Source organism: Agelaius tricolor, unplaced genomic scaffold (assembly GCF_023055355.1).
Source record: "Agelaius tricolor isolate 1412-34295 unplaced genomic scaffold, bAgeTri1.0.p SCAF_16, whole genome shotgun sequence".
Lineage (NCBI taxonomy): Eukaryota > Metazoa > Chordata > Aves > Passeriformes > Icteridae > Agelaius > Agelaius tricolor.
Genome location: NW_027269276.1, coordinates 10802749 through 10829922, shown reverse-complemented (window position 1 = coordinate 10829922; position 27174 = coordinate 10802749). Strand labels below are relative to the sequence as shown.

Here is a 27174-nt window from a genome sequence, read left to right as displayed (position 1 = left end):
CACTCAGACGAGCGTGTGAAACCCTGCCCGCTGTTCACGGCGAGCAGCGAGCGGCCCCGCCGCGCCCAGCGCGGCTCCACAGGTCCCGCTCGGCGCTGGCGGCGGGGCCGCGCCTCTCGGCGGTACCGGGGCCCGGGAGGGATGCAGCCCCTCCTGCGGGTACCGCAGCCCCGTTCTCCATCACTGCAGAGACCACCCGGCCTTCGAGGCCCCGGTGCCCGGCCTGGGCAGCGGTAACGGAGCGGCGGAGGGAGGGCTGCTCCCGCCGCGCTCCGCAGCGGCCCCGGCCCGGCCCTTACCGATGCACCGCACGTAGTGTTTTGCAGGAAGTTTCCACGCTCCTGGGTTTAATCCGTGAAAAGCGGGGCTGGAGAGGAGCGCGGCTGAATAGCGATGGAAAGGGGCGGGCGAAGAGGTGGAGGAGGAGGCGGTAGCAGCAGCGGCCGTGTTTAATTTTTTAATTAGGGCGGTTTGAGCATCTCCCGGCGGGGTCGCATCGCCGGGCGGCGAGGGGAGCCCGGGCGAGCTGCCCCCGCCGCCCGGGACTCCAGCCTGGACTTTGCACGGCCGGCGCGGCGGGCCGGAGGCGCGGACGGCTCCGCGCTCCGCCACCATGGGCAGCGCGGGCGCGCAGGACAAGGGTTCGTAGCGCGGGCGGCGCGGCGGGGCCGGCGGGCGGGGCGCGGGGCTGACCTTGCGGTGCCGCCCGGCCCGGCCGCACTCCGGCGGGGCAGGGAGGGACGGAGGGAGGCGGCGGAGGGAGCAGGGCAGGGTAAGCGCCGAAATCCGCCTTCCTCGGGGCAGCGGGGCCGGTGAAAGCTAAGACTGGGCGCGCCATCCATCGTACAGCAACAATTGCTTTGCAGGTGCTCGGTCTGTCTCAGCCTCCATCCCCTGGGAAGCAGGCAACACTTTCCCACATTCCCAAGTTAAGGATGATGCTAGTAAACGTTTCATTTTCCTGCATCTCTATATTACTCAAATCTAGACCACGTATATGAATTCACAGCACAGAAGCTCTCATCCAATGAAGACTCCAGGCTCATATATTTGCTACAGATAAAATCTTATTTTGGCAATTCATTCCCTGTCGGAAGGCTGGAAGTGTCACAGCTCGGCTGCTGCTTCTTTGCAGGGGAATGCTGTTTATGTGGAAAAGTGTTGCTTGCACCCAGACATGCTGCAAAAACACTGTGTGGGGCTCTCTTTGCAGAGCTGTAAGCCATGCCTTCATTTGCTGAGCATCCATGTCCTGGCCTTCCTACCTTCACCTCCCTGAATGTCTCGGAACCCATACCCTGAAGATACAGTGCTCTCCCCTGCAATTTAGAGAATACAGGCATGCAGTGAGCACATGAGTACGACAAGTCAGCTGTGTGGTCACAGTGCTCCTTTTGCAGCATTTCTGGACATGTGTTATTAACTCAGGTAGCTCAGACTCTTCAGAGAATTCTACATTCATGCTGATTTCTATTTCTAGTCTATTTTATAGAACTTCTCCATTGTTAATCTTTTCTTCTTACCACCTTCTACGACAAATTTCTGTAAAAGCATTTCTGGAACACAGTTTTGTTTCCCTGAATAGATAGTTAAGGGCAAATGAGGTGCTTCCAAAGCTCCCAGAGAATGCCTGTTTATATGTCCTTTTCCAAGTTAGGTTTGCTGTTATTCAAGCACAAGCTCAGGACTGAAGCTATTCAAAGTACTTTCAGAATAACCACATCCATGAACCAGCAGTTGGGCTGTAGACATCCAAGAAGAGAACAGATGGCCACTAATGTGGTCAATTTTGTTCCAAACTGTCATTTAGGAAGTGAGTTTTTAGGCACCTGAGTCATGCCAAGAGGATGAACGCTCCCAGCTTAAGATCCTGTAAAGATACCAGTTTCCTGAGTACTGAGCCACTAGAAAAAAATCCTGTAAGGGGTTCTGTGAGAGAAGGACTGAAACCCAGAAACCCAGGAAGATTATCCTGGTAATTTTCTTGATCTTCTTAAGTCTCTCTGTAAACCTGAGAGCAAAGCCTAGGTCCAAAAAAAATGACACCCTGTCACCCCAAACCACCAAATAGCTGGGGCTGGGATCTCCCCACCAAACACTGGCAGAGTTGGGCTGGTGATTCTGCTAGAGAATAAGAATTTCAACATCTTCCTTCCAGCTGCCTCACAATACCTAGTGCCCATGGTGCTCCCTTTCATGCCCCCATAGGTGCAGCCAGCAGCCCCAGCTCATACCTCTGTTTTTCTTAGCTCAGTATTAAGCTGTTTTCCTCATTCCTATTTTCTTGAGGATTCTGATTGTTTCTTCTGGCCTCAGAAGGACTTCCAGCGGCCTCTTATTTCACAGCAGGATGTTGAGGAGCCTTTCTTTTTGCCAGTGTCTATATGGGTAATGAATCAAAGGAGGAGAAGAATCCTCACCTGTAAAAAAAAGATCAAGCTCTGTCTAGGGCTAGCCCCCACAAAATGGCTCTGCAGATTATAAATGATACAATGCCTGTCCCCATGATGCTGTCCTAAAGGCTATCTTGGAGGATTTTGGGATCCAGGCCAGGTTAGTTAGCATTCAGAGTCTTCTGACTCAGGACTTTGACAGATACACTGCAGCAAATGAAAAGGTATCTGACTAACTGGGAGAGGACATCTAACCTGTGTGCAGCACTGAAATGTGAAAGCAATAAAAGGTACTCAAGGTACCATGGGTTTGGGGATAAATAATTTGAACAAAATTTCCTGTGAACTTTAGGGCTTCTATTACAGTTCTGAAATGCAGGACAAGGAACAGAAGAACACAAAGCTGCACATTAGAGTTTCCCAGAACCAATCCCCCCCAGGCAAAACACACAGTTTTCTCATGCAGCTTTTTCAGGCAAACTATTGTTAAATAAGACTAAGATATCAATTTCTCCCCATTTCAGCATCAATCAAGCTTTGCACAGAGATTTGTCCCATAATGTCTCCTGACAAGCACATAATGTACAAACAAATCTCATCTAATTCCAGTGTGTAAGCTGCAAAATTACTAGGACTGGAAGTCATATTCTTGGAAAATTACTTTGTGGTGAAGAAATGTTATGTCAAACACAAACCTATTTGTCTGGACTCAGCTCAAATTCAGGGTTCTCCATGGCCAGCCTACCCCTGATGTTCTTCTCAACATCTTTCAAGACAGTAACTGGGATTTTTGGGTCTGGCTTTTCCAGCTAGTGACTAGGTATAATTTTCCTGTATAAGCCTTGTTTTTAATTTTTATAACCCAATATCCTAGAACTTCTGGAAAGTAATTTTTTTCCTTGACTGGCTTTTGCTCAAATCAACTGACTTCTAACATAAATTTGTGATATTGAACTTTCTGTAAATTTTTTTTCCTGCTGAAGGTCAAACTTAATAGAAAAATTGGAAGTATGCCCAATGGAAATCCATATAGCAGTGGGCTTTACCTATGATGTATTTTCAGAAAATAAATATTGGTTGTTGACATTATTTCTAATTCCTATAGGCTGTATCTGGATCTTTCTTCCAGGTTATCAGGAATTAAAACAGCATGACTCAAAGAACAGAATAAATTCAAAACAAGGAAAGATCTCATACAAAGGGCTTTAGAATAAACAGAACATTGGTTGTTATGCTCTGGTAAATGTGTAAAGACTAACAGGAAACATTTAGTATCTACTATACTGAGCTTTATTGCAAAAAAGAGACATACTTGTGTTTTTCCCTTTTGCTCTTTGTTCTAATTTTTTTTTTCTTTAGGATAACAGTCAAAAACTCACAAATTTTGAAGTGAGAAAGGAGACATCAAACAAGATAAAAGTTCTGTCCATTTCTGTCTGCTCAGGAATACCAAAAGTTATTTTTACTTTTTCTGTTGTTTTCACTTGTAGGCTGACTCAGAGTATGGCTCCTCTCAGCCATGGCTGCAGTACAGAGCACAGATACTGGAACCCCCTTTAACCTGGCTGAGCAGTGCAGGTACCTGAAGCAGTGTAGCCATGACAGCACAGAGCTCTGAGTGGCCTAATTACTCTGCCAAGAAATAAATGGATACTGGCAATTCCCTGGGGAAAAAGAGGTTGAATTGTTAATAAAAAGAGTTTCCCCTGAGGCACATTCGTTAAATAGGTGTTTGCAAGAGCCAGAAAACCTCAAGTTCTAACCTTAGAATAAAAATGTCTTTGTCCTTTGGCACTTTTGATGTCCCAGCCTTCCAATTCTCCCACTGCCTATAGATACAAAAGAAAGATGTGATTGCAATATCTGATGGAAAACCTGAAATAAAGCAAATGATCCCCACCCCCAACTAAAATCTATAGGTAAAATCACCTTAAAAAGACAAATAGAGGAAGTTTCTCCTTTCTGGAAACTTGCAGAGCTCTCCTGGTAGCAGCAGTGGGGTGGAGTTGCTTGAGCATCCTGCTTCCCGAGGACACATCTCAGGGTCAGCCCCCGAGGAGCACGGGCACACCTCCTGTTTACTGTGCCTGGGAAAATGGCAGGGTATCTATGGGGAAGACCAAGGAGTAGAAACAAATGAGAGCAGGATTTAGGGGAAGGGAATTTAAGTCTGTTATCTCTTCTTCCACCAGTCTTTGCTCATACACAAGAATGGACGTGTATAGAGAAAGGTGAAGGGATTTTAGCAATCTATTCACTTTCTTACAAGCTCAAAATACACCCAGCATTTTTTTTTCTGAAACTGGAGCCCAAGACTTCAGTAAAATTGCACACACAGTCTTTTATTTCACAAGTTGGATCTATTTACATAGACTCTGAGCTAAATCAAATGAGTAAAACCCACATTATTTAGCTGAAATTGCCTTTGAGGTCAATGCAAGTTTAACTAGTTTAAGCACAGAGATGTAAAGCCATTTCAGGAAACATACCAGGTTTCTGCATGTGGAGACCTTAGAGAGTATTGCCAAATCACAATCTGTAGAATTGTGCCCAGTCTGATAAAATGCTGTTTGCAACAACTGAAATTTCTGTTTTGAGGAGACAGAAAGCAGGAAATTGTGAGTCTGCTGTCTCAAAACAGAGGCCAGTAAGTGAATAGTGTGTAGAGGCTAATAGTTGCGATTTTATCACATTAATTTAAACATAAAAAAAACAACAGGACACTTCTAAAATCCAAGCTGGTTTTCATTTTCAAATGTTCATATGTTACAGCTCAGATATATGCACCCCATTTAGAGCTAACCACACTGATTTGATGTTTCTATGCAGGCAAAGAAGCAATAGAGGTGAAAATCCCACAGAGCCACCAGGATGTGATGGCCAAGGATGAGCAGTAATTACTGCAGCAACACTTCAGCCAGTATGAGTGTCAACGAAATGTCTGCCTTCCCTCTGACTTTAGAACAAAAAACTGGCTTTGCCTTTGTGGGGATTTTGTGTGTTTTCTTGGGACTTCTAATTATCAGATGCTTCAAAATCTTGCTAGACCCCTACAGCAGTATGCCTTCTTCCACATGGGAAGATGAAGTTGAGGGGTTGGAAAAAGGAACATTTGAATATGCTCTTGCATGAAAACTCACAGAATGTCCTGCCTTAAATTTGATGTTGATTTCATTTTGGAAACCAACTGCTGTTACATTTGTTATACATACCTGCATTTTGGAGATATGTTGGTGGCATCCATTTTGTTAAATAAATATTTGTTGCAAACTCAAAAGGTACTTCATGTTGCTTTTATTTGATGAACAGTGGAATGGTAGATAAAAAATGTCTAACAGCAAACAAATAGACAAAAAATCACTAGAAAGTTACCATGGGCAGTATTTTAAGTATCAGATGATATCTGGCTCTTCAGAGGAGGATCTCATGTCTACTGTGTCTCATGACAGCTGAAGAAAAAGACAGGCTCATGGATGGTGAATGTTTAAGTGGTACCACCCTGCCCTCCTCATCCAACACAACTTTCTGAAACTCAGTGTCTGTACTTGTAAACACTGAGGATATAAAAGTGAAGGACAACAAATGGTTGTGGCTTAGATGAGGTGTGTGTCCATATTTTTATTCCACTTGGTTACAGAAGACGATTCACTTTAAAGTGGAACTTAAACTGTCTGGTTAACAGCCCCCAGCAGTAATTACAGCAGCCTGGCAAGGCCAAAGCAGACACAATCATGCTGCTTACCCATTTTTACCCAGCCCTCAAGGAAGGATGGGTTCCAGAGCTCTGCACAGTCCAGCACTCTCCACAGCTGGTCGTTCTGTTTGTGCTCCAGCAGTTGTGCCCAGTGTATGATCTGGACTGTCACTGATGAACTGGTCGTGGGAGATCCTATCAAAGCAGAAGTGGAAGAGCAAAAGCAGAGATTCAAATCTGGATATTCAAGGTCACCCTCATACACACAGCTGTTTAGCAAGTGTGACAGTACTTGACAGAAATTCAATTCCGTTTTTAAGAAGGCTGGCATTAGAATTTTAGGCACTGTCACTTTTGCTAAACAGATCTGTTTGCAATGAGGAGCTAAGACAAGGAGATCAGTTACAGCAGTTGTTTTCTTTTTCCAGTATTCTGAAAAATACATGTTATTCCTTTTGCCCTATATACTAGGCAGAGGCAGACAGTGGAACAGCAGAACTCAAGTGCCATTTGGAACATAAAATACTCGATTGTACAGAGAAGGACATTAATATCCTGTCTAAAAAATACAGGAGATGAACAGCCAATATTAATCTACACTGGTCCATTTAAATGACAAAACATAAACAATTTTTTGAATGTAAGGGCTTTCAACTGCTTCAGATTATACACAAGAAAAAATTCCAGACCATCAGAGATTCAGTATATTGCATTTATCCTAGTTAATTTAGCCATAAAATCCAAGGCAGATATCAGTACAATGATTCATGTGATCTGTTATTGCTGGATAGGATCATCCACTGCAGAGACCTGACACTGCCATTCTTTTTATGTACATCTAATCAGCACAGCTGAGCTCTGGGCTGTCAGGTTAGAATGCTGAAGGTACTTAAGCTATCTGGGTTAAATATAGTTCAGTTATCTCTAAACTACACAGCAAACACTGCAAACATATCCAAAGAACCCCAATATTGTCTTATTATTTTTGTTCTTGACCCAATCTATTGCTGGAAGCAAATTATCTAATTCCCTTCTAATCACAAAGCCTCATAATTTCCTGACTGCTCTTTTCTTCATTCCAAAAAGACTAGGAAGTTAGCCTTCCCATAAACAATACAGAGAACAGAATTTTTCAAAGGCTTATTAAACATACAGAGTAAAACTTTAAATAGGGTCAGGAGTAAATGGTTTAAAACGGCATGTAGGACAAGAGGACCCCCCAAAGAATGATCCCACTGACTTCACTGAATCTTCTGCATAAGCACTGAGCAGATCCTGTCCTGAACTCCTGTTATCTGTATGACTATATATGCAGAACTGAAAGATAGACAGAGTATGATCTGTGCAGAATCAGGCATAGCAGGGAGGGAAATGGAGATAACAAAAGTATTTTCAGGCCCCCTCAGAAATTTCGCAATGCCATAAACCCAGTAATTGTAATGGATAGGTACATTTGCTGGTTAAAAGTTAACAAGCTAGAATGCCTTTCTAAATCACCATCTAGAAATGTTTTGAAAGAGAGGGATTGGATGCCCTACTCAGTATATTAAACAGGAGAAAAATCTGGCCAATAAGGCAGAGTCTGTAATGCCTCAAAGAGAGGGTCACACTATATGCGTGAATAAAAGAGGCAGATTGTCCTTCCCTAAAAACACAGGACTGAATGGTAAGTTAAATTACCCTGAATAAGGTAGACTTGATTATATATGCATAATGCTGGAAAACTAAACACAAAGTTAATGGCAAATAACAATTCAGAGATCTCTGGAAATACATTGTGAAAAGCTAAGTATTATTTTCAAGAACAGCAGAAAGGTAAGAGATTTTACTTTTCCTAGCAAAACAATAATATGGAAATAAGACAATGAAATGACAGAATCATTTTACTTTGTAGCAAACGTTTCATTGTCATCAGAGAATCAGGATTTCATTCAGTCTCAGAGATGGAAACAAACATAGTTTCACTGACCTCAATGACAGAAGATTTGTCTTTGCTCCTTCATGCCTGAAGATGAAACACTTCCTTGCAACTTTAAAAGGCTGAAGGAAGCAGAATACTATGATCATAAATGTGTAATAATAATAATAACAATAATAATACAAAACCAGTAGAAGTAAAATAAACTAAATAAATGTAATAGGTTGCTGTGAGGCTTATACACTATTAAGCAGGAAAACTAACATAAATATGAGTAGTGACAAAGTAGTGTCTTAGCAAAAAGGTGACAGCAGAATTATATTATTGATGGAAGAAATAAGAAAATATGCTTTAGCTGTAACTCATACTGAAGATAGAAGATATCTGATTATCAGCTCTTCAAATTATAATTTGGATATGTGATTTTAGAGAAAATGTATGGTGCTAAGCTATAAATATTGATGTTGTATTTTATCTTTCCGTGCCAAAGGGCCAAGTCATTGAGAAATTTAAATTGAAAAATTCTTAGGGGTTCATCTAGTCCAGCCTCTTGCAAAAATATGGAACTTTAAAAAAACTGTCTGTAATAGGCTTATTTATCCAGATTTTCAGGTCATATATTTGTTTATAAGATACATTTTTTTTCTGAAACTGTCTGCTTTTACAAATGCTTTCAAAGTTTCAATGTCCAAGTATGCTCTGGTTTTGTACAAGCTGGGTTCCTCCTGAATTATACAGGTCTATACAACCACACTCCCTAATCTTCTCAGACATATGTTTCAAGACAAATGATTGCCATCATTTCAATAGCTCATTTCAGGGCTTTCTAAGCCATACTTTAAATTGCTGCAAAGGTACTTAACCCACTAAAGGTCTTAAATATACATACCCCTTCTTCTCTTGGAGTTTTTGTTTGCTTGTGTGTTTTCTTTGAGGAGAACTGTGTGGGAAAGGGGAGGTAAGAAGCAGATTATACAGCTGTGTGTTCAACTCTCCATGGGCTGCCACTCAGGGGGACCTAGACAGGCCAGAGGAATGGGCCAGCAGGAATCTCATGACATTCAACAAGGACAAATGCAAATCCTGTACCTCAAAAAGATTTTAACATCTGCACCATACAGGGAGCAACCCTCCCAGAAGGGAGTGGGGGAGCAGGCTACAGAGGAGTGAGCCCCATGCTATTCCATGTGTTAATAGCATGATCATGTTCCAAGCTTGTGTACAGGGATGCTTACCACATCACCCTGCTCTTTCATGGGTTTTCATAAAACAGATTGAAACTAGAGGTGTTCTTGGCCCATTTACAGCTCAGGCCTTTACCTCCTCTGGAGCTTGTACCAAAATACTGCTGATTTGGTGAGAGGGTCAAGTGCATCCATCACAGATGGAGCATCTCCACAAGCTCTGTCTTGGCTTCAATGTTTTCACTCAACAAGTCATAGGGTGACAGTCTCATGGATACATAGTGAGGCAGGGGAGAGGGGAGAGCTTGTGGTGGAAAACTTATCTAACCACACAAGATAATAGAAACAGTTTATTTGTATCTTTTATAGCAGTAAACCTGCAGCCAACATCAGGAAGACTGCTTAGAGATTCAGGAGAAAATTCTCAATTCTCAGCCCTTCATTATTTGAGAAGCAAAGGTCTGATATGCAACAGCACTAAACCTTTGCTGTATCTGCAACTGTGTGGCTGCAGCCACAGAAGAGTGCAGGGATCAGTGACCTAAGTCTGTGGCACCCCTGAAGATGTCAATGAACAATGCACCAAACGTATTCTTGGATCCAAACGCAAATCGCTTTCAAGTTAACATCATTAATGAAGACCATGACAACAATGAAACGACCCAAGAGGATGTGGGCTCTGACCCACCTCATTATGAAGAAACATCTTTTACTGATGAAACACACAACAGACTAAGAATCAGTTACAGACCAGGAAAAAGAGAATTATATGACAATTTCCGTCAAAATGGGGAGAAAACAGAAGCTAGCTTACACCCCTATGATACTCACAGTAAAATGTATTATCTACAAACTTTTGGCCATAACACAATGGACCCAGTTCCCAAAATTGATTATTATAGAAACACTGGCAGCGTCAGTGGGAATAAGCTCAACAGACCAAGCTTATTAGAGATTCATGAACAACTGGCAAAGGTAAGTGAAAAGGAAAGATATAATTTTTCTTTATTCCATTTCCAGACTGTTAATTCTGTTTATTAATAAGAGAAAGTCCTTAAATTCATGGACCTTGCCAAAGAGAAGTGCAAGTAACTACTTACCATATTTCCTTTGCTAGCTGCAGTTTGTTCTCTGCTCTGCATCCTGCTCAAAGAAAAGATTTTTATTAAAAGGTATTTGTAATGTATTTGATAAGCAGAAACACATAGCTTAATCTTGTCTAAAAGTATGGATCTACCAAATCTCTTCTGTTTCACATAAGAGTTAGGATGGCAGATGGTGAATGTCAATTCATACTTTAACCAAGCTACACAATTCACACTTATTCTAAACTTGAATTTTACATCAATGCATACTAATTTTGACAGATTCCTCCATTTTACTGATTAACGAATATAAGCATTATAAAAAATTTATGTGAAACAAATGCAATTTCAGTGAATCAGATATCCAGAGCACTACCTGCTTGTTGCTGTGACAAATCCAAACAGCAAGAAGGAATCAAGAACAAGGGTGTTGAGGGATAGCAGACACTTCTCAGGTGCTGATTCAGTGAAAAAAAATTGAGGTTAATATGCACTTAACAGGGCAGGGCTGGAAAGAGAAACATCATTGCTATAGTTAAACTGAGACTAAAAGTGTCAATACACAGCAAAACCTCCTGCTCTTCTTTTGAGTTAGACAATTGTGAAATGAGAAAACTTGAGCAAAAACAAGCTCTCATCCCCATTCTGCTCAGTTCTTCATACTTCTGAGGTCTGAATAATTTGGACAAGCTTCTGTTTTTTGAATGCTTGTCCAGATCTTGTTCAGATTTCTGTTCACTGGCAATTCCTCTTTCCTATGGAGGTTAATATAAAGTAATGAAATCAAGAAAAAATACAGCCATTTTAGGACCTGATTCTTTAGGATCTTATTAGGGCAGTTTACTAGTTTTGGCCTGACTTACTCAAATTAAGCTGTCCATAGACCTGTGTAAAATGGCTAAAAGGACAAACATTTCCAAAGATGAAAACAAAGCAGATACAAAAAGGGAAACATACCAATTTAGTATCCCTACTCATTTGCAGATGTACAAACTGCTACTGAAAGGACTAAACATTTCCATGCTCAGAAGAAATATCCTCTTATAGAAATAATTTACTTCAGTAGTGGTCAGACAGGAGTAAAACTTTATATTGGCTTTGAACATAAGGCTGAATGAACACATACCGAACATCAGCACATTAAAGGATTTTCAGTTTTGATGGTAACCAGAAAATTCTGGGGTTTTTACTGTTGTATCTCGCAATGGTTTGTCTATTTTAAACAAAAGATAATTTTTTTAGGTTGTTTTTTTTTTTTTTTTTAGGCTTTCACTTAAAAATTATTAAAAAGAAGGCAGATTACATCACAGAGTAAAATGAAGAGAAAATTGTTTCATGTGTTGGGACTGTTAGAAAAAAGAGAAAGAAGCATAATCTAACTAAGAGATTTCCAGACTTTTTCCTGTATCCAGTATCCATCTTACAGAAAGAGAATCTTATGCCTTTCAAAACAGGAAGGTGAATGTCATAGGTAATGGGATTTTTGTTACACTGGCAACCTGCTGTGCCCTTTTGTGGGTTGTGGCCCAGGTCTGGGAGCACAAGCACAGCTCTGGAACAAACGATGCCCCATTAGCATGGCTGGAGCCCATTTCTGCCTGTCCCATGATCTCACTTGGTGACCTTGGACAAATCACTTCTGTCTGCTGAGCTTTGCTGAGGAATAAACAAGCACGAGGTCACCAAATAGGATCTTAATAGGGAGGGGAATGGAGATGTCTGAGAAGGCAGAGCTCTCTCAGGAGGCACAGGCTGTGAGTGCTCTGGATGGGGCTCCAGCCCCCGGCAGGGAGGGAGGAGGTGCCACACTGAGTGTGCACAGGAGTTACAGTAATAGCCCAAGGTGCTCTCCTGAAGTAGTGCACTTTTATTCCTTTTTTACTTAACCACTAAAGTCTGGATTTACCACACCATACCCCAAGGCAATCCCACCCCCCTTGCCCCCGATTTGAAACTCAAGTTTTTGAAGACAACTGTTCTGTCAGGGCCTGTTGCAAGATTCTGATAAGAAGTGGCATATGTTTGACTTCAGATTGCTAAACATCACATAAGCATTCCCATTGTGCTTTGATGCTGGGCTTAACATCATTATTAATATTTAATACATTTTTAATATGTAATTTTTCAAATGTCAGAATGTAAGGCAGGCTGAAAGGAACTTCAAATATCTAGTTTCCACACTGCTGGAGTCAAATGTGTGTCATCTTTTAGCAAGATGTGTCAGTTTTTGCACACATTAAGCCAATTAAATTCCTAAAAAGTAGTCTAAGTGCTATTTCACAGCTGATGGCTGGTGATAATTACTTGGGCTTAATATTTACCCTACATAAAAAATAATCTAACCTTTCTTCCTCTTGGCTATTCTCCACACTTCTTATGGAGATTTGATGAGCTCATCATCTTTAGCCCCAGGAGAGATGAAGACTAAGCCATTCTGAAATAAGGAAAGGAAAATGTTTGGGTTAGGTTTTTTTGGGTTTTTTAAAGCAGTAAACTTTTCATTTTAGTCGCTTTTCAAAATGTTCTGTCACTTTTATTCCACATCCTTAATGCATGAGTAGCACAGGTACAGCTGCTTGGTAAATAACCAATCATTCACTAAAGCACACCAATTTAAAATGCATTTATGGAAGGTTTAAGGCCATAATTTATGATAATGGCATAGAGAGCACAAATTAATTCAAACTACAGAGGAAACAACTTGTTTCAAGAACAAAGACCAAGCCCTTTTAATTTTTTTGTCTTTGAAATTCTAACCACTGTAGCAAAAGCCTGTCATATCATTCTGTTAATCTTCCTTCATTGACTTCAATCATTTACTGTATTTTGAGCAAACACAGACATTATTATTTCAGGGTAAGAATTGTCAAAAATATCTAAGTATCTCAAAGGAGCTCAAAGTCACAGGCTTTCAACAGATCTTGTATTCCCACTTTTCTTTGGGCCAGCAGGGCAACAGGCACCAAGCTTAGCCCACGTCAAAACATATTATCCAGTCACTTATTTTTAATTTGTGAGCACAGCCTGGGATTTACTGTGTCAAAGGCATTCTAAAACCTTATATCATTTTGGCTAGAGCCCCCCTCCTTGAGAGGCAACTCCAGACATCAGTATAAGAGGCATATACAGCTAGTCTTTATGTCTGTTTTGGGTCTGTGTGTCGGCTATTTTTAAATTTATGGACAAAATATTGAAACAACCTTAAAGTTAACCAAGATTTAAAATCTCATGTTTCACAGAATCACAGATATCTTTCCTCCCTGACCTGCTAAGTTAATCTGAAAATCTCTTCATCATCTACCAAAGCCTAAAAGCATCTTGATTCCTCTCTAGGAGTGGTACCCACTCCTGACTCTCTGCCAGACTATGGCAACATGCAGGGTCCTTCCTGAAGGTCTTTGAGGAGGACCCATAAAAATCAGGCAATTGCTAACCTAATGCCAATTCCTCACAGAAACAGTGGAAGCTCTGAATAAAAAAAATCAAATTTAAGCAAAAGACAATTACAATGAGTACAAATCTCAGCACCATGACTAATTCCTATTCAAGCCACAAGAAACATATCATATATCAAAGATTCTGAGGCAAGAGAGCTGAAGAGATAAAATACACATTTATATCTGTAACTGATGTGAACAATCTAAAATTCTGGGCTCCTCGCTCTGGTTGCACCATAAATATGGCAATTCCCAATCCTATCTACTATGATAACACCAGTTGTGGCTAAGAATAGTTTGCAATAAAAACAGGTTAGTAGCAGATCAGGTAATCATGTATTTACTCTGCTTAAGTAGAGTAAATTCTAAAAGTGATTCTTTCATTTCCTCCCCTTGTCAGCAAGCCCACCTGCTGATGCCTGGTGTGAGCAGAATATTGCTCTCTACTCCAGTGGCTGGAAAACGTATCTTTGGAATTGTTTTCTATCATGTCTCCCTTATGCAGCCAGGTGTCCTCTGCCTGGCCCAAAAGATGTATTTGTTTTCTGTGTGATCCTCCAGAACATTGCTGTGAGCACCGGCTCTGTGGAGAGAGTGGCGAATGGAGAAAGCAGCGCTGGAGATGAGACAGCAGCCAGCAAGGAAGAAGAAAACAAAACAGGATTTGTCAAGTTCGGCTGGGTGAAGGGTGTGCTGGTGAGAAACTTACCTGCATTTCTGAAAAAACAATTTACAGAAAATTAAATCAGTTCTGTTACACTTAAGTCTTTGAAGAATTAAGAGAGGGAGGCAGACTTCAGGGATGTTTGGGGTGAAATGCAGTTTATCACCCTTCTGATTTTAAACATTACTTTCAACCTTGAACTAATGCAGTAATTTTTCTTTAAAACCTAGGTAAGATGCATGCTTAATATTTGGGGTGTGATGCTCTTTATTCGACTTTCCTGGATTGTAGGTCAAGCAGGAATTGGTATGTATCTTATTTAATATCATTTTCAACAGTGAAAGGGATAAAGAGGATAAACTATACATGATCATGATTAATATATAATCTGAGATGTGCATTTGCATGTTGAACTAAATAATGTTTTCAAATGCTTGCCAGGGTAAAAGACATTAATCCTCCAAACTATTGGAATTTTCCAGACTCACAGCCAAATTACTGCTTAGAGGCATAGATCTGTTAACTATGCATATGATCATCACATTTGAATATTTCTGAGCTTTAGTGAAATTTGTATTTAGATCCTGTAACAGATGTAAACTTTATGACTCGGGCCAATTTCTAATATGTGCGTACAGAGTTAACCTTTAAGAGTTCACACTTTGCTTATCTGTGAAACCCAAACCTTGTCATCTACATATTATAAACAACACTTCTTCACACTTCTCTGCCAAGATGAAAACAGAAGTGGAAGGAGGTCTCATCTCATCAGGATTTTGTTATTTTTAGCTACAGAACAGCACTTGATACTAGTGTACTATGAAAGACTAAGTTTTAAAAACTCTGCTACAGCTTTCATATAAATGAAATAAGCACATTCCATTGTGTGCTGTATCTTTGCTTCTTCATTGTGCAATTTAATTAATCCAAATCCCAGATTCCTGGGAGACTGGGCCCCAAGGCCACCATCCAGTATCTTGCAGAGTGTTCAGTGAAACCAGTGGGAGGGGGAAGAGCTCCCAGCAGTGCAAGAGGTGCTCAGTGAGGTGCAATGTCCCACAGCTGGGTGCTACAACTCCCTTTTCAGAGCTACTGCTCTGGGGAAGCACAGAAACCTGAGCTGCCATGGCAGTGTCCCTCTGGGAGCCTGATCATACAATTTGAGCAATGGGACTCTGATCTTTAACCGGCACCCAGATGTTTTTAAAAACAGCAAAGGCAGGACCGCAAATAGTCCAGTTTGGATAATCACAGAATGGAAATATTCAGTTATATTAAGGGGTGTCAGCTCTGCTGGACTTGGATAAAAGTCAGTGCTCAAAATCAGATTGACTATAACTATCATTTATGTCCTTGTCAATGGAAGTGAAATGAAACCCCTCCAAAATTTTGCACGGTTGAAGTCTCATTTCCAATAAAAAGAAGTAACTTCATAGAAGTTTCACTTGAGCAAGACTGAGCTTTTAATAGAAAAATAGACTGAGCTTTTAATAGAAAAATAACAAAGAAACACTTGCTAAGAAAAAAATCACAAACTTACAGAGACACAAATAGGAAAAGAAAAAAGAGCCCAGCAATAAAAGATCCAGAACTAAGCGGAAGAACTTTACTACTTCTGCCGTGCTCCATGCATGGCTCCAGCACTGTGCCTGACAAAAGGGTGCTTTCTGATTTTATGATGCATACCAAATGAGCACATACAGCCCAGGGCACTCATAACTATATGCCTTGCCATGAAAATTCTGCATCTTAATATTGCCAAGACTTTGCTCTAGGGTTTCATGCAAAATTAGTTTTTAAGGGCAGTTTAGTAACTTATTGAGATCATCAAGAAGTATTACTTTGTTTTGAGGTGTGAGAATAGCCATGGGCAAGAGTAATTCATTTTGGAACAACTTACTTAGGAGCCATATGCCTGGTTTTCAATCTAAACTTTAATCAGATTTTAACATTAATTTGCACCAACATCAGTTACAACTTTCCTGCTTTCATTTTTAATTTTACCACTTTAACTCATTGATAAGCAGGCTCTTCTTTCTTACAGTTTATTGCTCTGCTGTTGCTTTTTAAAATTGCATGTGTTATGCAAGGGGGTTACTTTTACTTTTGAAAATGAGATGTCAAATTCCATTTGAATAATTTCTCAGTGCATTTTTGGAATGCCTTAAAAGCAATAAGCTTTAAGTCCCCAGCCAAGCTGCTTAAGGAGAACAGTGATGGAAGCTCATCATCACCAAGGCTCAGGGATTTCACCGGGTACTGCTACTAACATGGAAATTAAATGAGACAGTTAAACCACCATCTGGGCACCATTTACATCCCCATCATTAGAGGGCCAAAGAGAGACAACCCAATTATTTTCATACCCTGATAGGCTGTCTTGGGTAAAAGCTCTTACAGGGGAAAAAAATAGCATTCTGCAAGGTTCTCTGGCTATCATCAGCTAGGAAAAAAAAAAAAAGGGACAGAATAGTTCTGACAAGATTCCAGGTCCAAAACTAGTCTGCTATTTCCACCTAATATCTGAGGACTCTCTGAAATCTGTGTTTGTACCTGTACATGGAATGGTTAGACAAAGGCAGGGAAAACCAAGTTTATGCTACCTGCAAATCTGGCACCAAATACTAGAATTATGTTACATTACATTATATTACAATGATGTTTTGGTTGAGTCACTTCATTTTATGCACTTTTCTTCTTAAATGCTAAAATATTTTTTTTAAAAATTATCATTAAAGCCTTCCCAAGAAGATGTTACTATCAGATTAGCAAAATATCTGACCCTACAATATCACATACATGTTAAAAATATGAAATGTAAAATGCAATAGAACATCCTTGAAAAGTATCCTTAGGGTGCACACAGCAAATAATTTTAAAACTGCTTTGAGAATTATGTGTCCTACTTACTCAATTTAAGAGTTAACAGCTCTTAAAGTCAGTCCCCTTCTCAGACACAAAATTTGCATGGTTGAACAATATCCTTCATAGCAGATCCTGCTCAATGGTAGCTGATCAAAAGTAATGACCATTTGGAATTTTTTATATAGACCTGCACATTAAAACACTTTCATGACTAGCTGTAGTAAGAGTTCAGAAATCAGTAAGATAAACATGATTTATTAGAGGCTCAAATCACTTTAAATATGCTACACTATGTTATATATCAGTTATAGCTCACACATTACATTGCTTTATCTTAAAGGATTGTGATAACACGGCTGTAATTTAAGCAGCAAAGAACATTTATTCAGGGACTAGATGTCTATAACCATCCAGTATGAACAGAACTCAGGAATCTGATCTGTAAGTCAGATGGTAGAAATACAGCAGATAAATCAATAAGTTTGTAGCACTCCTAGCTCAATGTCAATTGTAGGATCTAAGTTTCGATTTGGATGAGCCCTGGCAAATAAATACATCCACAAGCAATGTATATTCTCCAGTTCCACACTGAATGCCTATGTACCCTATGGAAACAAGACAGACATTGCATAAGCCTTAGCAAGTTCAGATAAAACTAAGAACTGTTTCCACGCTTGGCACCAAACTGTAATTATTTACTTTTTTCTCCCAGTTTTCTCCCTCCCTTCTCATAGGCAGAAGTGAGAATAAAAGCAATAAACTTGAGAGAAAAACATTATATTATTTCTTCACCTGACTTGAAACAAAAAGGAGATCTGGAACTACAGAGACAAATTCCTTTAGGTAGTGCCAGAAATGTAACAGCAATGGCTGCAATTGTACCTTGGGAGGTGCAGTTTGTACATGTTTTATTGGGCAGGTAGTCTAGCCCCAGAACATGTAATTCAAAGAGGATCTTTTGTGGGATCTTTATCCATGAGGTTTCCAAGAGGCAGCTAAGCCAAGGTCATCACTGATTTCATCCTGTGTTGGCAGTTGTTCTGCTATGACTGGGAGGCTGAGCTACAGACCTTCTGAAATCACTTCAAACTAAAGCTTCTAGGATTCTAAATCACACAAAGCACATCCTGCTCATATGGTTTCTAGCAGTTTTACAAAGTTTAAACAAAACCAGCCATATAGCCAAAGAGTGGAAACATTGTCAGATTTCAGTCTTACACTGAAACCCAGTTACCTATAACTAATCACCTATCACTGATATTTTGATATTTGATTATCATTGTGTTATCAGCTAAAAAAAAATACTATAAGTTCTCTATGATTATACATTACGGGTCACCTGTTAAGTAAATGCATATAGAAAGCAGTATTTCCATTTTCAAGTGTTTGTTTTGTGTTAGAGTAAAACTACTTTAACTTAGCAAGTGAGGATGTAGAAGGCTCCCACTCAGGTCTTGTCCCTCTGCCTGACAGACTCTTTGTTCTCATGCACTGTGAATCTATACAGTCAGTCTCCCTCTGATTCAACATTTCATTAACTGATGAAAGACAACAGTGTTGTCACAAGAGCTCTGGTTCATGTGCCTCTCTTAGTTTAAACAGCCAGGACGTATGTTAAAGGCAGATATAAGCATCCATGTCAAGGGATGCCTGTTTGTTTGTTTCCTCCATCCTTTGGAAATCATAAGAATTCCTGGACAGGGTACTCCTATCAGAAAGAATCACTGCTTGAAGACTGATGGGAATAATTTACTATGGTGACACAGACTTCATGAAAATGTTCTGCAAGCGGTCCACAAACCATCTTTTCAGTTTACTGCTGTGATTCTGACTTGAAAATTCAATTTAAAGAAAGAATGATTTGTAGGAAACATGGAACATGAGTAAAATATTTTATCTTCTTATTACTGACAGGTCTTGGAGTAATCATAATTCTTCTCGCCACGATGGTAACCTCAATTACTGGGTTGTCAACTTCTGCAATAGCAACTAATGGGTTTGTCCGTGGAGGTAAAAATCTTAGGGTTACTAATGCTTTCAAGCCCCAGAAGGTATTTCTGTATTATTTTCGTGTGAGACAAACCAGAGGGACCATAAACCAAAGGGCACAGCTAGTGGAACTGGAAGGTAACAATTCTAGCCACCTCTCATCACAATTTCAGGCGTGTTTCAGCTGTCACTTCTAATAAAGCACGGCTTTCAGTTCAGTCTGAAAAGTACATTTCAGATGTTCCTGCCAACTGCTGAGCAAGGGATGGTTCTGGCTTTTCATGGAGTTCTTTCACCTTTCAGCCGGTCTTTCCTATTCAGAGCATTCCAGGTTGGACATTCTTCAACAAACAGAGCATGAGACATCTCTTCCTGTCATTTTGAAGACTGATGCAGATCCGTGGATATCTTCAGTTTAATGCCTTCTTTATAACACTCCTTACATTTCAGCCCCTCCTTGGAAGACGGGTAAATAATTCAGCTGTAAAAGTCCATGTCAGGTATTTTGTGAAACAAAGTTTTGGTGCATTTCAGAGCCTTTAAGTTTTAACTGGTCTGATCTAAGCCCTGTGGAAAATGGAAAGTTCTTACTACATCCCTAAAGGAGAACAGGTACTGGAATACACTTGCATATACTTTCTTTTTCGGATCTTTCAGGTCTTGGAATCATAGTTATTGCTCTGAGTGTAGTAGTAACAACATTGACAGGTATCTCCATGTCTGCCATTTGCACTAATGGAGTAGTGAGAGGAGGTAAGTGAATATGATCTCATGAATATGATATTCTCTGCAGATTTGAATTAGAAGAATAAATGGAATTGAGATAATTGTGTTATAAGCAAATAAAGAAATATGTATATTTGCAGTGATTTCTCCCAGTGGATCAACAGCAAATGGAAATGTGTATAGACTTAATGCAAAAAACATTAAAGATTCACTGCATCACTATGATGCAGGAACTTAAACAATGTACCACAGAGTGTGACCTTTCACATTAACATTGGGACAGAACCATGTAAGTTAGAACTTACTTAAAAGTTAGTTACCTTCACTTTTTGGAAGTGAAGTTCTCTCTCCTTTATGTTACTATGTCATGAATCATGAAAAATTTTAACAAGGTTCAGTTTTGCATGCTAATATGCACTAAAAAGATTTCTGGAATGGAAAGGCATACTGAAAAGTCTGAAGGCAGAACCAGTATAAAGCACATTGCTTTTCTGCAGTGTTCCCTATTAACATAGGGCAAAGATTGATTATATTTGTGAGATAAAAAGCACAGATTTCTCCAGTAACAGTTATGTGGGGGGAAAAAAGCACAAAATCTGAGTGTTTAGTTGTGCTGAAATAACAATTATTTCTGTCTGCAGGTGGAGCATACTATCTTATCTCAAGAAGTCTGGGCCCAGAGTTTGGTGGATCTATCGGCCTTATCTTTGCGTTTGCAAATGCAGTGGCAGTCGCCATGTATGTAGTTGGGTTTGCTGAAACAGTTGTAGAACTTCTTAAGGTAAATACACGTTTCATGTATCTGATGAAATTGGCTCAGTTTTGTTTTGTGTGGCTTTTCTTTTTTTTTTTTTTTGGGAGGGTGGTGATGGTGGTGTTTGTTTTACATAATGTATTTGTGTAAGTGGTGATATGTTTTAGTTAAGGCTTGAGGGGCATCTTTAGCAGGGAAGAAGCTGGTCTGTCTAAATATGCCACAGAGTGCTTCTTCATTATTTCTACCTTTTGAATATATTTCATACATTTCTTGACAAGAATCTCAAAATCAGAATAGGAACAGACATCCCATTAGCCAAATAACCCCAACTGCAAAAAGCCAGCTGGAACATGACATACCAACACTTGGTCTCACAAAGCCCTGAAACTTTGACAGCTCACTGCTTTCTATTTCACCTTGCTACTTGATCCCACCAGCTGGGCAGAGGAAGACTGCTTCTCATAATATTTCTTACCACTTTCAGGAGAGTGATACACTGATGGTAGATGAGTCCAACGACATCAGAATCATAGGGACCATCACTGTGGTGTGTCTTCTTGGCATCTCTGTTGCTGGCATGGAGTGGGAAGCAAAGGTAAACTTTTAAAAGAATATAAAAGCAAGCAGTATATTAACCTGCTGTACAGCATTAGTGTGTGAGGAATGCTATTCAACAGATGGAATTTTCAAAAGCACTCAGTTTCAGTTTATGCTTAATCTTTCTAAAAGCAATAGCAGTTTAATCATTACATTCAATGAAAGCACAATTACTCTAAACTCTTCCTTGAACATACACTTAAAAGCAAAGAGGAAGTTTGGGTTTTGCAGACAATTTTGTTATACTCATTTTTATAATTCATGGCATCATTTAGAGTCTTGTCTACATGCCCCTTTTGTCCTTATTTTCGATGCAGCTTGATACAATAAACAGTAGCAAAAACAATATATGGTTTTATCACTGTACTCTCTCAAGCCCTACTCAGCAGAAGAGCTCTATTTGCTACCCATTCTTTAATCTCTAATGATTTCTGCTATTCCTTCACCTGTGAAAAAGGTCAGAATGCAAATTCAAATGGAAATACTTGAGAGTGGAATACAGCTATTGAAATCAGGTCCAGAAACCAGGTTCAACAGTACCCTTGTTTTTGCTGTGATGGAGACTAGAACAACTTGTAAAAGAGATCAGAAAACAATTTGATATTATAAGCTTTGAAGTGACAATGCCCTGCAACTAAGAAAAAATTATAACAATATAAAAATGTCTTATACTTGATACTAATGCATTAGCTGTTCTATTTTGCCTTTTCTTGTAAGGAAGCTAATCTAAAATTAAATTATAACTCTGTATTTCATTACCCCCTTAGTAAAAAGCATCTGTTGTTGTCATTAGCTGATTCAGCTATCTTGACTCATGGTATTTCCAAAAACTATAGAAATTAATAACCTGTTATAGGGAACAGATACAGATAACTTACTATATAGTCATCTCCACAGCAACAAAGTTAAAAACTACAGGAGAATCTCTTTGTTTCTATTAATAGGCTCAAGTTATTCTTCTAATTGTTCTCCTTGTTGCCATTGTAAATTTCTTTATTGGCACAGTCATTCCTACCAACACTGAAAAGAAGGCAAGAGGCTTTTTTAATTACCAAGGTAAGCAACCTTGCTATCTGTCATTAAATTATGTTTGCATTCTTTTGACTTAAGTAAGCTAAGGATTCCACTGAAAAATGTCACAAGATCAGAATCTTCTGCCCAAGTTTAAGCGAGCTTGCAAACAAAGAGAATGGATTTCATCTCTAATTTTGAGTCTGTCTCTGCTGCTGCAGCTGACAGCACAGTAAGATGCAGCTTGAGTCATTTATACAGCAGTAGAGCACAGACAAACTTTAACAGAGCTAAGAGCAAGTGCTGCAGTGACACTGGTGTCACTTCAGCATGGATCTGTAGCTCTGAGATGCAGACAAGCACATCCTTCTGAGGAGCAGACTAAGGAAATCAAATTCACTTTGCTTGTGATGTGATGTGAGACAGATTCAAACCCAGTTGTCCAGATGTGAAAGTCTGACTTACCTCCTTCATTAAGTAACATTGGAATCAAATCCTGTTGTTATATTTCATTCTCACTATATTTGCAGCATCAATATTTGCAGAAAACTTTGGACCAGATTTCAGAAGTGGAGAAGGATTTTTTTCAGTGTTTGCCATATTTTTCCCAGCTGCCACTGGCATTCTTGCAGGAGCCAATATCTCAGGAGATCTGAAAGTATGTATTTCACGAACTTCATCATACTAGCCATAGGTTGGAAAAATAACAAGAAAACCAATCATGAATCAACACTCTATTCAGTTTTAAATCATGTCTTTGCTTTCCAAATTAAGCTCTCTCTTTTACGTACCTGCTTTATTATTTAAAAACATCAATTCACAACTTCTCTTGTAATGCATTATGGGTATTTAAAGAAATTACTGTAGCTAGATTTGGGTTGCTATATAATTTAAAAACATGTTTCAATAACCTGTAATAATATATCATTAATGGTCCATTAGCAGCACGTGCTATAAGAGAAATTACACATGTATCTCTTGGAGCTCATCTTCTGTAAACATCAGTCCAAACATCATCCCAAAAAGCATCCCTGGAAAGCTCATGTTTGTACTCACAAGAATCAGTGGAGACCAGCTTTTCATATTCAGGGTTATAGCAAGGGCAGAGCAAACAGAACATTTAAAGAAAGCAAGAATGAGCAGCAATACTGACTTGGGATTGGGACAAAGGAAAAGCTGCAAGATGCAGCTGTGACCAAAAACAGAGTCTGAAGAGAAAGGTAAAGGAGGTCCAAGGATGCCCAGTTGTCTTGCTGTGGCCAGTCTGTCAGTTCCCCATTCTCCTCTTGCAGTTTACCAGTTATAGGAGATGGAATTTCTAGTATCTAAACACACAGATAAATTAGAGACAGGAATTTAGTTTTGAGTGCTCTCTAGTTTTCATGACAAAAACACTCAAAAAACAACCAAAATAAATAAAGGAAAAAAAGTCACCAACAAGACTCACAGCTCGATAACCCCAGCATGTCAAATGAAGTTATTTGGCCTTATCCTATAAATCCATTGCCTTGCAAATCTTAAAGAATTCAACCAAAGGTCTTCTATTTCTGTACTGGTACAGCAGTCACAAGTTCACCAGATCCTACCACCCCTGAGAGCCAATTCTCTTTCCTTTCCTCACCCTGAGCTGCATGCCTCAGCTCCTTTGTTTTCAGAGGACTGCTTTTCAAGCCAAGCACAGAAAAAATACATAGAACCTGAGCCACTGATAACGTCAATGAGATGCCATTTTTAATTAAAAAACCAAAAACCGTTGTACTTCTGCCCAGTGAGACTGCACCAGCCTCACACAATCTCCATCCTTTTATCAAACAAAAATAATTCTTTTGCCATATATGGTGCTCTGTCTGCATGGCAGACTCCCAGAGCAGCAGCACTTCTTTGATCAGCTGTTTGAAACAGTCTGAGCAGACCTAGGGAAGCAGTGCTCCCACTGGATCTCTGCAGTCGTTTCAGTCTCACAATAAGTTGACTTCTGTAACCAAGTCCTCCAGGCAGCAGATTCTCCACTGATTATGTTTAGATGCATTAGACAAGTCTAATTAAATTAACCAGCCTCTCCAGAATCTAAAATACAAGCTAAGGAGTGTTTAAAAAGTGTAAAATTTACCAATCAAATTTTCTTTAGAATTTGTTGCAAACACCTTTGTCCATGCTCCTGCAGCCACTACACACTCAAGTGTGCCCTACTCCAGAGCCTCCTTATAGGGACAGCTTCCTATTGACTTCCTACTGACTTCAGTGGGGCTTAGCCCCTAAAGTGCTAAGAGCATAATAAATATGGGTTTAAATTTTGAAAGCATAAAACATAAGAGTTGTTAAGTTGCAAGAACCTTTAACCTTAAGATGTAATGTAACAGAGTTTAGGACAACCACAAGATTCCACAAAAACAATTACCTAGAACATGCACATCAGAACTGCATAAAGTCACCATGCTCTGAGTGCAAAGGCTCTTATGCAGCAGAAATGACTCCACAATTATTTTCCAGCTCAATAAATCCTTACCTTATTTAAAAACTATATAAATTACTAATCCACTTAGGCAATTCATGTATGCCTCACAATAAACTCCAAATTTGTATTTTGGTTTTTCACCCTGCAACAAGCATAGTTAAAAAGAGCCTGTGACTTCAAATGCACTCAACAAATCTTTGATTTGAAAACACCATGCTAAACCAACTTAAGGAGAAAATTCATAAAAAATTCTTCCTAGCATAAACAAACACCCTAAACTGTAATGTTATCTAGCATTAAAAAATCCCTTTAAAATGTATAGTGCAGATCTTTGGACTCTTACTTACAGTTGCATTATCAAAGCTGATGCTGTTGTGAGCCAGTCTGTAAGCATTATAACCCAGCCTCATTAAATTATCTAAATTAAGTCAATACAGTGAAAGAAAGTAGCTGTTTTGAAGACCCAACTAACAATTACTGGTTACAAAGCACAGAAGTACTGTATTCTGTATGGGGTGACTCCATCTATCTCACCAATTAACCAAAAATGGTGCCATCTTGTCATCCCCAAGGGTCTGATGGTTCAGTAACTATTTACTCACAACACCATCAAACATTAAGATAAAGCCAATTGCAATGTAAAGAGTTTGGAGTTCAAGAAATGCAGACCTCAGGACACTTCTGTTGCTATAAATGTGAGCTCTGCTCCTGCAGAATATCCTTCCTGCGTGCAGGGTAGGAGTGTTGCACCACAGGAGCTCTGCTGTGCTGGGACCAGAAATGTGGCTCAGGTCAGAGTGATAAAAATCTGCTCTCTGGGGTATCTTCACACCACACTGTGGCAGAACTCCCAGCATGCAAATGCAATCAGGCTGCAGCACACAACTCACAGTGTTTCTTGTGTCACTGCTTTGTTTAAGGACCCACAAAGTGCCATACCCCAGGGAACAATGCTGGCCATTCTGATCACCACAATTGCTTACATTGCTGTTGCAATATGTGCAGGTAAGTACGGAACCTCTGCTTCACTTGTATAGTTAAGATTGAGAGCTTGGCATGCAAGTGAATGATTAGCCTCACTGCTTTTTCATGCCATGGATTTATTTTTTAGAGAGACAGTAGTTTTGATTTTACTGTATGTCAAAATAATGGTTTAAAAAAAGGCAGCAATCAGTGGAAACAAAAGTCCCCATTTGGCAGCTGGACCTTCAGGTAACTTGTCTGGTTATTTTTGAATAATTGACAAAGCCCACCAGCATATAGTATCCATGAGCATAATAAAGATCAAAGGAACCTCTGATCAATCTGCTGATCTTTTGTTCCTGGTTCACACTGAAATTTCACATGGCTTCTGCTTGTCTTCTTACTGAACACTCATGAGAATCACAGGAACAGGGTAATACACACATTTTCTGTACTATATGTCAAAGATAGAAATCAGTTGCCAGTGTCAAAGGAACTACACAATCCCATGTTCTACAGCAGTGGCTGTGAGGTAACAAAATGGGCATGAGTGAAAAGGAGGCCTGTACTGAAAGCTATGAAATGTGTTGGAGGATTATGCAGGTAAATTCTCATTACAAGCATACAAAAAATCCCTGCCCAACACAAAATGTTGCTCTTTGGGATGAATCTAAGGCAGCAGCTGTACAAGTGTGCAGTTTAGGAGTCAAAGTGTGACAAAAACATTCTTTCAATATCACAGTGAAGCAAAATAACAATATATCATTTTTTCCACAGCCTCCTGTGTTGTAAGAGATGCTACTGGGAATGTCAATGATACAATTGTACCTGGAATGAGCTGCAATGGATCATCTGCCTGTGGCCTAGGCTATGATTTTTCCAGATGTGCAAGTCAGCCATGTGATTATGGGCTGATGAATAATTTTCAGGTTTTAGTGATAATACGTATTAGCATATAAGCATATATTAGCATAATAAGCAATGCATTAATACATAAGTACCAACATGCAAAACTGTTGTCTGCAGACAACTACAACAGGACAACCACTTTCATCTAAAAAAGTAAACTATAGGAATGATGAAAGACAAAAATCCCCTGCATTGCATGTTTACCTTCACACTGCCCATCACTAGCCTTCCTAACCCTCTGGTAAGGCCTTTATCTCCTCTTTTAACTAGTACCATGCAGCAGTATATGTTACAACATCTTCAAACTGAAAGCCCAGACTTAACAGAGATCTCAGGAACTCCTGTTAGACAAGGAATTCACCTCACTGCTCTTGATACATGGATGTGATTTTACCTCAGGGGTGCTGTGGTCACAGTTAAAGGGTCGGGTCGAGACACAGTACAAAAACCAGAGTTCTGACTTCTTTAAAAAAAGTATCCAAAAATAGAGCAAAAATCAAGTGAGAAGTAATGGAGTCTTTCTCCTA

At 39.6% G+C, this 27174-nt stretch overlaps 2 protein-coding genes across 4 annotated transcripts in view; both read left to right on the top strand.

Moving 5' to 3' along the window:
* Positions 1-20: 20 nt before the first annotated feature.
* Positions 21-5670, top strand: CTXN2 (cortexin 2). 3 transcript variants are annotated; one of them, XM_071441499.1, is made up of 3 exons: positions 21-641; positions 3884-3971; positions 5223-5670. In XM_071441499.1, the coding sequence occupies exon 3, from the start codon at positions 5280-5282 to the stop codon at positions 5523-5525; it is 246 nt and encodes an 81-aa protein (XP_071297600.1). In that variant the 5' UTR covers positions 21-641; positions 3884-3971; positions 5223-5279; the 3' UTR covers positions 5526-5670. The 3 variants fall into 3 exon arrangements, with proteins under 3 accessions (XP_071297600.1, XP_071297599.1, XP_071297601.1); XM_071441498.1 differs by lacking the exon at positions 3884-3971 and having other exon boundaries at positions 31-641; XM_071441500.1 differs by lacking the exons at positions 21-641; positions 3884-3971 and adding an exon at positions 4374-4496.
* Positions 5671-9590: 3920 nt separating this feature from the next.
* The window catches only part of SLC12A1 (solute carrier family 12 member 1), a 42497-nt gene continuing 24913 nt past the window's right edge, over positions 9591-27174 (top strand). Inside the window, exons 1-11 of the mRNA XM_071441501.1 lie at positions 9591-10164; positions 14273-14407; positions 14606-14681; positions 19155-19250; positions 19887-19982; positions 20597-20736; positions 21197-21307; positions 22254-22365; positions 22851-22978; positions 25696-25780; positions 26516-26667. Coding sequence (XP_071297602.1) covers positions 9754-10164; positions 14273-14407; positions 14606-14681; positions 19155-19250; positions 19887-19982; positions 20597-20736; positions 21197-21307; positions 22254-22365; positions 22851-22978; positions 25696-25780; positions 26516-26667 — 1542 coding nt within the window. The 5' untranslated portion in view covers positions 9591-9753. The remainder of the gene's footprint in view (positions 10165-14272; positions 14408-14605; positions 14682-19154; positions 19251-19886; positions 19983-20596; positions 20737-21196; positions 21308-22253; positions 22366-22850; positions 22979-25695; positions 25781-26515; positions 26668-27174) is intronic.